Genomic DNA, 12,692 nt, shown 5'->3' on the forward strand with positions numbered 1-12,692 from the left:
TTAAATAGGTGACCTCAGCTCTTGTTTGGTTCTCTGAAATACCAAGTACTGGCTGAGCCCGATGCTGTGAGGCGCTGAGATCCCGTGGGAACTGAGGACACGGAGCACTGTGTGGCGCAAGGGAGAGTGAATTCTTAACCCTCTGCACACAAAATATTTTTAGCTCACAGTATTGTTCCATTCTCTGTTCTCTCAATTTGTTGTTGAAATGGAAGGGCAAAATGTTATCCCGAAACCACAGATTGGATTTGTTCTAACACCTCATTTACATACATTTGCATGTGTAATAATCCTGCTGCTTGTTGTCAGGCTTTGTGTAGAAGCTGAGAAATGAGATTGCCATAGCATGGAAAATAATGTAATAATTAAAGTCTTACCAAGATACTTCACTTGGTCTTGTATTTCAAGCAGTCTAAATTTAAATATTTTTGCATAAATCTTTTTCTGCGGAGACAGCCCACCGGCCTGAGAAATGAGGATCACGGTGGTTTGGAAACGATTGAGCCTGCGTGGGTCTCTTTGTGTTTTACTGTACCTTCAGAGCTTGCTGTGGGGCAGTGAGTTGTGTGTGGAGACATGGACAAACAGAACAATATTCAGGTTCCAGAGATACAGAAGTAGTGGTTCTTTGGTGAGAAGTTGCGTCCCCATGAGCTTTTCCCGGCGCCTGGGGGTGATGATGGTGCCCCAGCACAGCCCCGCAGCCGGCGCCTTCTGGTGAAGGCCGACCTTTGATTTCGTGAGGAGACGGGGGTTTCTGAAGGGCGTCCCGCTCCCCCCTGCGGGCAGGAGAATGTGGAGGAATCAACAGCAAAGGCGAGTGTTACCCTGAAGTCTGACCATAATTCTAGGAGGAGCAGAAGTGCTTCAGGCGCTTCCCAGCAGGAGCTGTGCCCCCTCCAGAGGGTGCCATGGCCGGAGCGGGACTTTCCCTGGGGGCAGGGGAGGAGAGCTCCATGCCCTCTGCCTCCCTGCCTTACTGCCTGTATCCTCCCCTTCGACACCTGAAACATTATTGGTCTGCTATATCTGCATAATAAATATACTTTAACCAGCCCTTTTCTTTAGGTTAGATGACCAGTGTGCAGAGCAGGAGTGTGGCCAACAGCCAGTAGGTAGCGGTGGGGTGTGGGAGGAATAAAGTCAGATTACCTCAAAGAAACAAAGCTATTAAGAGTGTTAAAATAATCGAATGGGGAAAATGGAGGAAATCACCCTCTTTAATTGAAAGAAGAGTAAAAGACCTATCCACTTCTGCTAGGACTGGCATTTGTATAGACTTCCATGCTGCAATAATGAAGCCTTTTGACATTGTTACAGTTTTGTGGTAAAAATACAAAATCAGTCTTACTGAAATAAAAATTGTTACAAATATGCAGCACCTTGTTATGCTTTTTTGATTGTTTTTTTTTTTTTTACTAGGGAGATCCTTACATGGCTTGCTGTCATCTGGAGTTACACACCAGGCATTGCTGTCAGAGCAAGGTGGTGGCGAGGTCAGTTTATTCGTTCAGGGCTCCTATACAGTGAATCGCTCTGGAATATTTGGTGGAAGTCCTTGGCTGACACCTTCTGGTGTCACTAAGAAGGCAAACCGACCTGAATTAATGTAGGATCAAATTGTTCAGTGGATTTGCAGCTTTTTGCCTCCATAGCCCCAAACATTTCCAGGTTGCCATTTGCTTGCCTCAGGGTTACAGGGATGATAGGAAAAGGGGTTTGCTGTCCTGCAGCGAGGTCCCTGTCACCGCTCACTTCACTTCTGCTGTGCCCTGGTGGGACTTCTTCCGATCGTCCTCTTTCCAGTTTTGATGATCAGTTTTCATAAATATTTCAAATATCTTTGGATTTGGTTTAACAGCTTAAATCTGTATTCTGTTACTGTCCACATTTTAAAAAATGACTACAAATGCTTCTGGAATAACTGTCTCCAGTCTTTAGTTTGCAGGCTCCTCATTATTTTCCAGTGATGATGTTGACCCCCTGAGCCATGAGTATCAAAAACCTCCCAGCAGTAAGCTTGCTTTTCTTGCTTACTTCTAATGACTCTTCAAGTAGTCTCACTGCTCTACAGGCTGCGCAGTGACGTAAACAAGGGAGCACATTTAACTGCGCTGCCCTTTCAGTAAACGTAGCAGAGCTGTGGAAGGGCAAATGATTTCCCTTCAATTGTAAATAGTCTTTTACGGCAGTAATTTATTTGCCAGAAACATTTTTCACGAATTCTTTTTTCGGAAATACCATGCAATACATCTGGGACAACCACCTGTGAAAAGATAAAAGGTGGAGGTTTTTTATAATATTAAAACCGTGTGGAAAGTCTACTGTGGCTATGAACAATATGTCTTAGATCTAGAAAAGATCACTGAGGCTGTAATCCATTTCCCAAAAGAGCAAGCATTCTTCTTAACATCATACTGTAATGTTTGCTCTCCCATTCAACTTACAGAGGTGGTAAACATTTTTGAGATTTTTTCATAAGTGATCCTGTGTAAAATATTTTGTAGCTTTGGCTGTAAAGGACTGTTTTCATATTGGAAATAGTATTTGCCATATAAATAGGTCAGGTCACAAGCCCTTCTGGAAACAATATATGTGATTTTACTTCCAGTCCCTGCAGCTGGGTCATGTTAGAACAGCACTGTCTTGGGGAGCTGCTGTACAGGGAGAGCTTCACTCGCTGGGGAGGGCGCAGGGAGGTTCCCCTGTCCCGGCAGCGGCGTGCGGGGACCCCGGGAGCTGGTGTGCGAGGAGCCTTTCAGCACAACAGTCATTTATCCTCGTTCTTAAAACCGGTGCTGCAAACCCCTGGAGCTGCAGATCTGGGCTTGTGCTGAGGGGTGAGCGTCAGGGCTCTGGCCGAGGGACGGGGACACCCCTGTGTCCCCCAGGGAAGCGCAGCCAGGGCTGGTGCTTCCTGCTGGAATAGGGTTGCGTCATTTGCATCTTGAAACGAGATAAGATGCTGGCAGGTCACTGTTCTGGCTTAATTGCAGATTGAGATAGGTCAGGAATAGGCCGAGGGTTGTTTCACAAGGTCAGAAATTAATCTTGAGTTGCTTGATTGCTCTGCAAGACCATGCTGTGCCAGGCACTGCCATTCCCGGCTGGCAGCAGTGACCTTTGTGAAGCTCCAGAGTGGCGTTGGGCTCAAAGTCTTGTTTATGGGCAAAGAGGACACACGTTATGTACGAGGAGAGCCAAGAATTTAATGTTAGTGTAATTGAAACCCTAAGGATCTAATAATTATTAGTCCTGATCTAACTGTTACAGAAATATATATATATATAAAAAAAAGCTGTTAAAACCATTATACACATACTTCTTAGTTTATAACTGCTTTCTTTGGGTTGTGCTCACCTTCCCGCTGCTCCTCTGGGTCCTGCAGTTGGTGATGTGGTTCCAGCCAGGGTGGAGGTGTGCAGGTGTTACCGCAGGTTGTCAGCATCTGGAGGAATTGGGTGTTCAGGCTGATGGTTTCATCTTCCTCACCCTGGGGTGTACTTGGGGTACTTTTTATGTGTTTGCGAACGCACATTTAGACTTTTCTTCATTGGTCTGCAGCTCCGTGTGCATCCAAATTTACTATGTACGGTGCTTTTTCTGTGTATCACGTGCTGTTTCTTCGTTTTCTCTCTAGCCCCCCCCCCAGTTTTCTGCGGCTCCACATCTACATTTCTGTAACTGACCTTTGGCGAGTTGTTCGTAGCTGTGAGGTTTCCAGGGCCAGGTCTGTGAGTGTTATCTAAGATTGTTGTCTTTATTTTGGAAAGTGGCAGCAATTTCTAGTTTTCTTCATAACTTTTTTTCCTCTTCCAGAATTCAGTTCCATGGAGGAGGACAGTAGATCATCTGACAGTTTTAAAGATTCCTTTCAAACCTGTTTTTTGGGAGTTTTTTGCTGAGCATGCTTTTAACTTGGAAGTTTTCCAATCCAACTGATTTTCTTGTCTCTCATTTTCAACTTGCAGTACTTTTCTGTGTGTCTGATTTCAGAAAGATAAGGTTTTTTTTCAGCTGAAAATTGTAGGTGTGATTCCTCTGCACAGTTGTGTTTCCAAAGGCCCGAGACACTCTTCGGTCAGGGAGACTTTGCTTCCCCCAGTGCCCTAGGAGCCTGTATCCGCAGGGATCAGGGAACGTCCTTGCTCTTGACAGGTCAGGGCACCAAAATAAGGAAAAGTCGTGCCCTCTGCAAAGGATGTTTATACATCCAGAAATTTAGTGGCACTGTAATGATAGGTTTTGATAAATATGTATATTTCAGTGTAGTTTGGTGGGGTTTGGACTTTGCTGATGAGAAGTGGAGAGTTGCTGTATTTGAGCAGCAAACTGGTCCTAGCTGGAAACAGAAATATGCTCCCTGGTAAAACTTTCTTTTAACTTGAAGTAATTTTTACTTCCAGTTTAAAAAAAAAAAATATATCTAAGCAGTGCTTAGTACATGTCCCACTTTCTGCCAGCATGCAATGTGTGCAGGACAGACGAGTCCTACCCGGTATAAGGCAGCCTAAAATAAAGCAGCCAAGGAAGCCTGAATTAGCAGTGTTTGGTACTCGGAGTGCAGCAAAGACGTGCTCAAGTTGTGCTGGGGGAGTTAGGATGGATATTAGGAAAAAATTCTTCACCTAAAGGGCTGTCAAGCCTTGGAACAGGCTGCCCAGAGCAATGGTAGTATCACCATCCCTGGAGGTATTTAAAAGACAGGCAGACGTGGTGCTGAGGGACATGGGTTAGTGGTGGGTTTGTCAGTGTTGGGTCAATGGTTGGACTCGACGATGTGCAAGGTCCCTTCCAGCCGGGGCGATTCTGTGATTCTCGTGGCAGCAGCAGCCCCCGTGGCCTGAGAGCCAAGGCGTGGGTAAGGGGAGATCACTGGCTGTGTCTGTGAACGTGCTCGTTCCCCTGGTGCTGTTTGAGGTGTTCTGAGCTGGGGGTGACATCTTTGTGAGAATGTTCCGGTGACCCTGGGGCGAGAAGGGCTTTGCTGGGAGCAGGCGCTGGGGCGGTTTGGTGGCGACGCAGGTACTGGCAGTGCCTCGGTCACCTTACTGCTGGCACCAGGGTGGCACCTGGGGGCCCCCCAGCCAGAGGCGTTTGTGGGGTGCAGAGCGCTCTCCGTCAGCAGAGGGAGCCGTGACCCCTCTGAAAACGGGCACAGAAACAGCTCGTTCCTCTGTCCTGAAGATGGAGTGGTCGGGTGGGAGAGTTACCCTGACACAACGACATCAAATGTTTTCTGGAAAATACAAGTGACTGTGAAAGGAGTTCAATTTAAATAACTCAGAAGAAAAATATTTAAACACCTTTCTTGAATCCTTTGTTTTCCTAAAGCAACTTATACCCTGTTGTATGGAGAAAACTCTAGGCTGATAGTATCAAATTTGCAATGTATAGGTATCTTCTAAAAATACTTTGTTTTATTTTGAAAAATGTGACAAAGCTGTTGGTGACAGGGGGTTGCTCCTGGCACCGCGTGGTACTTGGTCACACTATTGAGGCGGGGAAATTGCTGTTCCTTTCAAGAAACACTGTTGTGATTGGTAAATGATATGGATGCCTGAGCAGGTTTGTTTAGCTGATAAAAATTGTAACCTAAGCTTTTTTTAAGAAAAACCCTCAGGTGCTGCTGTGTGCAGGAGGCTGTCGGAGGTTGTGATGCCATGGGAAGGGCTGGCGCTGGGAAGGGCTGACTGGTGTGGAGACTCCTCACAGCCCGGTGAAGGGTCCGAGTGGGACAGCCCCATGCGCAGAAGCAGCATTTGGTCACTTTGAGTGTGTTTTCTCAATCTGACTGAAATATTTCTGTTGGTTTTGTAATTTTTAAAAATCTCAAGTGGCTAAATGGTTGCTGGATGAGACTGCTCCTTGTGATGAAGAGCCGTGCGTTTGCTGCGGGCGGTCAGAAGCGTTCATGCTGCTGGCCTGACCAAGGCCTTTTTTTCATGTTCTCCTCGGCCAAGTTCCACTGGGGTGTTCCATCCCTGCGGAGCAGATGGAGTTCTGGTCCCACCCGTGCAGGGCTCTGGGGGCTGCGAATGGGCTCACGTCGAAGCAAGGGGAGTGTGAAGGGCTGGTGTGTCCAGATCTTTCACATGACTTCTTTAGTCTGTGGTTTTAGAAGTACTGTACTTCATAGGTAGCTTTGGAAGTGTTAACGTGATGAGAGATTATTCCGAATGGTTAAAGTGTTTTATGTTCCTGAATAGAGAGAGAGTAATTCACCCATTAATCTATTACACAGGCATGAATTGCTGTAGGAAGGTAATACTCACAAAACAAGAGCTACGATAGCGAGAGGGGACTCGGGAAGAAAGATGCGTGTGTCTGTACGCAAGAGCAGGAGCCACTCGTTAACTACGCAGATCATAAATATCAGTGTGGAAATGCTGAGTGTGAGGCCTCGGGTGCAGAGGGAAAGCTGCTGTCATCATTTTTGCCATCTCCCAGTCCCATCTCGGTGTGGTGCGGGGGAGGTTTCAGCCAGCTGGCCCCATTCCCGGGTCCGTAGCCTGTCTCAGCCCTGTGGCTGGCTGGGGAGGGGAGCCTGGGTGGCCATGGAGGCACCATGGGGCTGAGGTGCCGGCTGTTCCTTGGGACTCCTGGCACCGAGCCCTGAGGGTGGGAGGGTGGCTGCCCAGAGCCATGCGTATCTGCTGTCAGACAGCCTGGAAACGGGGAGGTGTCCATGGAGCGGGTGAGGTGGCAGGACCAGACGCCCGGCATGTCCCACGCTGCTCTGCCAACTGTCCGGCTGTCACTGGGGTCCCAAACGAAACACCCAAATCCTTGGTGTGTCTTTGAATGCACAATGGACACCAGGAGAGGACGGAGAGCGAGCTCTCTGGAGAAGCTGTTTTCAGCCATGGGAGGGTGTTGTCATGGGGGTGTGGACAAGCCTGGTGGTCTCAGCAACAGAAGGTGTGTGGCAGCTCTCCAGGCACAGAGATTGTTCACGATGGTATAGGTTTGCTGCAGGAGGAACTGAACAGTGTGCACAAGGCTCCTGAATACAGTCCACCTGCAGAACAAGAAGTCCTGACCTCGTTCAGAGAGGAGAATGATGCGGAATCCCCTGACCATCTGGTTGTGTGCACGAGGAGGTTTTTCTAGTGTCTCCGTCCCATCAGTTTCCTTTGCTGTTGGCTCTCCATGGTCAGTATAAAACTGAGGCCTGGTAACTGAGTAATGTACTGTCTGTGTATTTCCAAGAAAAGTGAACATTTTGAAAAGGAATCCAAGTTCTGGCAGGGAGCACTTCCTCTGCACGGAACACATTTCTGCATTTTTGAAACCTCTGAGTTACCACTGACAGAGCAGAAAGCTGCTAAACAATGCTATTGTATAGCCACTGGGGTTTTCAGTGCTGAAGTATGCATCTATAGATGTTACTTTTGGATGACAGTTATAAAATAAACACCCCTGTTTAATCTTTCCATAACTTTCCCATCAAGGTCTATTTAGAGAATCTCACTGACCCTTCTCATAACCCTTTGTGGCCCAACCGCAAATGTCTCCTCTATCTCCAGCCTCCAAGTCATTTGATGACTTTAGAAATAGGCTAAAAATGTTTTTCCTTAACAAGGCAAATATTCTGGCCTAAGTCACCTTCATTTTTCTACAAGGCTATGCAACCGTGCAGGGCAGTGGAGTGTACTTGGGCAGTACATGCCGTAGGGAGTGATTTCATATGGAGTCAGTGCGCAACCGACTTCCAGCAGCCGGGTGCAGGACACAGCCATGGCATGCCATGGGATCCAAGTCCCTTGATTGTCGTAGCTGGAGCATGCCATGGGATCCAGGTCCCTTGGTTTATCGTAGCTGGAACATGCCGTGGGATCCTTTTGGCCATTGTGGGAGGGCTTCCTTCCCCAAAGTCAGAGGAGGTGCAGGTGGACAGTGCTGGATAACCCAGCCTTACCCCGATACAGAGTCCAAACTCAGCTGGGACGTGCTCTGGCCCCAAGAGCTTGGAGCTGTTCGATGCCAGTAGTTTTGTTCGTAGACTCTAGTTATTCAGAAAATATTTTCCTGTGTAGGTAAGTCCATGTACTTGAAGGGATCGATGCTGTAGCTATTTAAATGTAATGCAAAAAGGAGGTCTCCCTTTTGGATTCATGTTGCAGTTGTATTGTAGAAATTGAACATGATTCAATATGAGATCTCGTAATCAATGCTGAGGATGCAGACAAACAGTACTCAGGTACGTGGGTCCCCAGTCATTTAACAGTGGGTGGATAAATTAGCAGAAAGGACACAAAAGCACATAGCTTTGGAGGTGTTCAGCATCAAACCAGACATTTCCTGACTAGCAGCTGTTCTGAAGCAGCTGGAGCCTCCTTTGCATGTAGGGTATGTCGTCAGTCTTGAGTTTAACATGTGGTGAAGTTAAGATCTTGCCCATTTGCCTTCTCTGTCAGCCCGGAGTACGAGGTGTTGCTCGGGATGTCGGGTTCTGCTTTTGCTCAGGTGAGCAATCTCCCTGTCTTGTGAGCACACAGTGCAAGCCACTTCTCCGGTGGCAGTCAGTCATCTGGTGCCTTTCTGTAGTTTTCCACTGTACGCCCAGAAAACTTCCAGCACGTTCCTGTGGGAGAATACTGTGGTGGGTCTGCTGGCTGCAGCCTGCGATGCTCAGAGAGATGCCACCAGGCCCTGGCTGCGCGCAGCACGTGTCATTCCCCGGTCAGACGTGTGTGGATTCACATCACAGGTACGCGGGCTCTGCTCACCCCAGGTCTGTGTCCTGCCGACCCACTCTGCAACACTGATGCCGTTGTGCAGTTTTTCTATTTTTTTTTTTCTTGCAATATCAAATCCTTTTAAATTTCGTGCTGCTTTAAAGTTTCAGGATGTGCCTGACGTGAAAGGAAACGCAGCAAATCACTGCCCGATGTATTGATTTTATTTGCCTTTTTAAGACTAAAAATACTCGCACATTCATTAAAGTAACTTTCTTGTGGCTGAGCATGAAAACGTCTTGGTTTGTGTTGGTCTGCAAAACACGGATTGTAGATGTAGTCAGCACAAAGGAATACTGTAGTTCCAGGTTAGCACTACATTCCCGGAGCATTCTGGTGGTGGCTCTGGTGGTGGTCCAGGATGCGCTTTGTGGGTAAGGAGTGACAGTTGTGAGTGCGGCTGCCATCCCAAGGAGACCTTTTGATCTAATTCCATGTTCTTTGAGTTGCGTAATGACAGCCTATTTAAGGTTTAAGTTTTACTAGTAAATCAGGCTGTGTAGTTGGCACTGGATAACTGCTGCTGTTGTAGATGATGGGAGCAAATGAGCTGAACGCTGTTTGAACAGTAAGCTTTTGTTTAATTAGACTTGGAATATGAAATCTGTCATGGCGGGTTGTTAGCTTAATCTCTGCCATCCGACAACACCATCTGTACTGGTGACATGTCTTCTTTGGATGTCCTAAGTCAACTAACATATATATGGGGAGGAATAATTTATGTGGTTTTAAAACTGACACAAAAAAAAGAAGCATTCAAGTAGAGGAAAAGTTTCAATACTCGTATGAACAAATTCCTGTGTTTTCTGTAGTGAAAAATATTTGTCTACATACTATGAGCAAGGCATGCCCATAACTTTGTCTCCAACATGAAAGAAATTTCTGAATAGCATTTCAAATGCACTGAGGTGTGGTTTCTTTTTCATTTCATTTTGAATAATTGCTTTTGAAAAACTGGAATTGAAGTCTTTATCCATCATGTTAAAATGTCAATCTAATACTAAGGCAACTCCACGGTGTCTGTGGCCGATGTTGTGGGTACTGGGCGAAAAGGCAGGCACAATGTTTTTTGCATCCTCGAGAAAAATCTGGCCTCTACTGGTAGTGTTTTTGTTCAGACAATGTATTTTTTAGGCTTTTTGTCATTAAGGACTGTCAAGCAGTACAAAACCAAAAGGCTGTAAGGAACTAGCTGTCAGAAAGGTGAGTGTGCTCCTTAGAAATGTCATTTTTTTTTTTTCCTACAGTGTCCGGGACGAGGTGCGTGCTCACCATTTAACAACTCGAGCACAAGTTTTTACACCTCGTTGTCTTCCAAGCCAGGCAGAACTCAGCTGGTGGGCTGTTCCCATGGGGTATTCACCAGATGGGAGTCACCTTAGCTGTGAAACTCAAACTTGCTGTTGAACCTGCCTGTAAAGATAAACAGGGGCTGAGGGCCATGAAGGTCATCCACCTGCAGAACAAGGACGCCTGAAGTCAGTCACTGCATTCTATTAGTATGAACAAAAGTCTAAGACACAGAGAAGTGCTGTAGGAGTTGCACCTGGTGTTGATGAAGCCTCTTGGCCAGCTTGAGCCTTTCGCGTGGCACGTGGTCATTTCTACAAAAGTTTTGTATCTTCTTGTGTGGCGACTGAAGGGCAGACGAACCTTGCTTTCAGACCTTGGTTGTGGGTGTTACAGCAGGAGACACCCTTCTCCAGGCGGGAGGGGGAAAATGTATTCTGGGAGGGCAGTTTTACAGCAGGGTACTGTGGGATGGGATCTGGTGCTCTAAACTCCAAACCCTTTTCCTTGTGAGATGGATGCTTCCAGCACAGGCCATGGACCTGAATTCAGGCCTTCCCCTGAATCTGCCCAATTTTCCATCCATAAAATGGGGCTATTAGAGGCATTTGAGAATTCTGCACCTGAAAGTGACGTTTTACTGGAATTCCCAAACAGTTTGCATTTGCAAAGTTTCATGCTTGCTGAATTCAGGACGATGCTTTGGAAACAGCCTCCTCGCTTCTTTCAAACAGAATTGTAGAAAAATTTCCCACAATCTTCATGTGCCTGACTCTCTGGATTGCACCTAAATTCAGATATAATGCATGTGTAATGGCTTGTATGCCATTTTTTGTGTGTGTGTGTAAGAGGAGGAATGGAGAATGCATGATAGTCTTTAAACTTATTTATTTATTTATTTATTGTATATAAAATGAAGTAGCACTCCCGTTGGGTTTAATTTTGTATGTCTTCAAAGTATCAGTATTTCTGATTAAATTGTACTTGATGTTTTCACTTTAAGTGTTGCCATACTGCTTCGGTGGATGCTGGTGGGAAAGCTCCTGCTGTGAGAGCATTCCCGAAAGGATCGGGGTGAGGGGAGAGCTTTGTGTAGGAGGGTCATGGGGGATATTTTGGCATCTGGAGCAGGAGTGGGCAGTGTTTTTAAGTTGGAGGAATAGAAAGAAATGAGAGCAGAATCGCTGGCAGGAGGCAGTTACAAAAGGGCTTGGAAATAAAATCCTAAGAAATCCAAACTGAAAATGCTGAGGCAGGACTACGTGAGAAACGACATACTTCCAGAGATTTTGAGCTCCTCATTGTGTTGGGGTTTTCGGTTTCCCTCCTCCTTTTCTGAGCATCCTGGCAGGTGCCCGAGCCAATTCATTGAGACCTGGACCCGCCTGAACGGCACAAACTGGAAATGCACGCGTCCTTGCGGCTGCTTTCCTGCAGCCCCAGGGGCGGATCAAGCCCCAGGTGCTGTCACAGGCGGGGGCGACCCGGGAGGAGCCCGGCCCCGGGGCGGCTCTTGGCCGCCGCGTCTCTGGCCGCGGGGCTGCGGCTCGGTTCTGCCGCGCAGACACGGACCGGGGCCGGACCCCGCCCGAGGAGGGGCGGGCACCCGGAGCGGCCCGAGGAGGGGACGGGGGGAGCCCTTCGCGGGGGTACCGGGCCGCCCCGCGCCGGGCGGGCCCGCCCCTTCCCCGGGGCCGCGCTCGGCGGGGCGCGGCCGGGGCGGGGGCAGCCTCCCGCCGGCCCCCCGCGGGGACGGGCCTTCCCGGCTGCCGCTCGGGGGGCGGGCGGGTGCCGGTGCCGGTGCCGTGCCCGCGTCCCCTCCCCTCCCGGGGCTCCCGGAGGAGGAGCGGCGTGCGGGGTCGGTCCCCCGGGATGCGCCGCCGCTGACCGCCCTCCGCCCCGCGCCCTGCCCGGGGGCCGCGGCGGACCATGGTGCAGCGCTTCAGCCTCCGCCGGCAGCTCTCCAAGGTGGGTCCCGCAACGCCCCCCGCCCGGGCGCGGCTCCGCTTTTGTTCTCGCCCGGCGGAGACACAAAGGGCTCTGCTCGCGGCGCGTTTCGGGGTCCCGCGGCGCGCTGCCCGCTCGCAGGGACCGGTTCGGCTCCTGCGGCGCCGCGATGGCCCGTGGGCTCGGGCGGGATGCGGGTCCCTGACCGGGTGTAGTCTGGGGAGCCGAGGAAGGGGCGTGTGAGAAGGGGGCACATAAGGGCCAGCCGTGCCGGTGCGCGGGCGCGGGGGACGGTCGCCGAAACGTGTGCTTTGTCCCGCTGGAAGGGCTTCGGCCGGCGGGAGCGGGAGTTGTCCCGGGGAGACACCCGCGGGGGGCAGGAGCAGAGCTGGGCTCCGCGCCTCCAGCGCCGGCCGCTGGCACCGGGCTGAGAACAAAGGAGTTGCTGCGAACAGGTTCTGCTGCGCGGTAATTACAAGTGTGCTAATTCTTGTCAAGAAGCTGCTTGAGAGGAGAGAACGGTTAATCCGTGTGGTCTTGCAGGTTTGTCACTGGATCAATCCAGTGCTTGTAGTTTGAAAAACATCTGGAAAAAACCAATCCTTGAATAAAAGCGAGGCTGGATAGTGCACTGCAGGTAAGAACACTCGTACAGAGCTGCCGGCACAGCCCTGCTCTCGCATCCAACCCTTCCCCATGAGCAGGCTTGGCTCT

General features: G+C 49.1%; 1 protein-coding gene across 5 annotated transcripts in view; it reads left to right on the top strand.

Annotated features, from left to right (window-relative positions):
• The window catches only part of TMCC1 (transmembrane and coiled-coil domain family 1), an 87,906-nt gene that overhangs the window by 26,327 nt on the left and 48,887 nt on the right, over nucleotides 1-12,692 (top strand). Inside the window, exon 2 of one of the 5 annotated variants that reach the window (XM_074151459.1) lies at nucleotides 2,371-2,373. The exons of the other annotated variants lie outside the window; for them this stretch is intronic. Coding sequence (XP_074007560.1) covers nucleotides 2,371-2,373 — 3 coding nt within the window. The remainder of the gene's footprint in view (nucleotides 1-2,370; nucleotides 2,374-12,692) is intronic. 5 annotated transcript variants of the gene reach the window in all.

This window comes from Numenius arquata, chromosome 8 (assembly GCF_964106895.1).
Source record: "Numenius arquata chromosome 8, bNumArq3.hap1.1, whole genome shotgun sequence".
NCBI lineage: Eukaryota > Metazoa > Chordata > Aves > Charadriiformes > Scolopacidae > Numenius > Numenius arquata.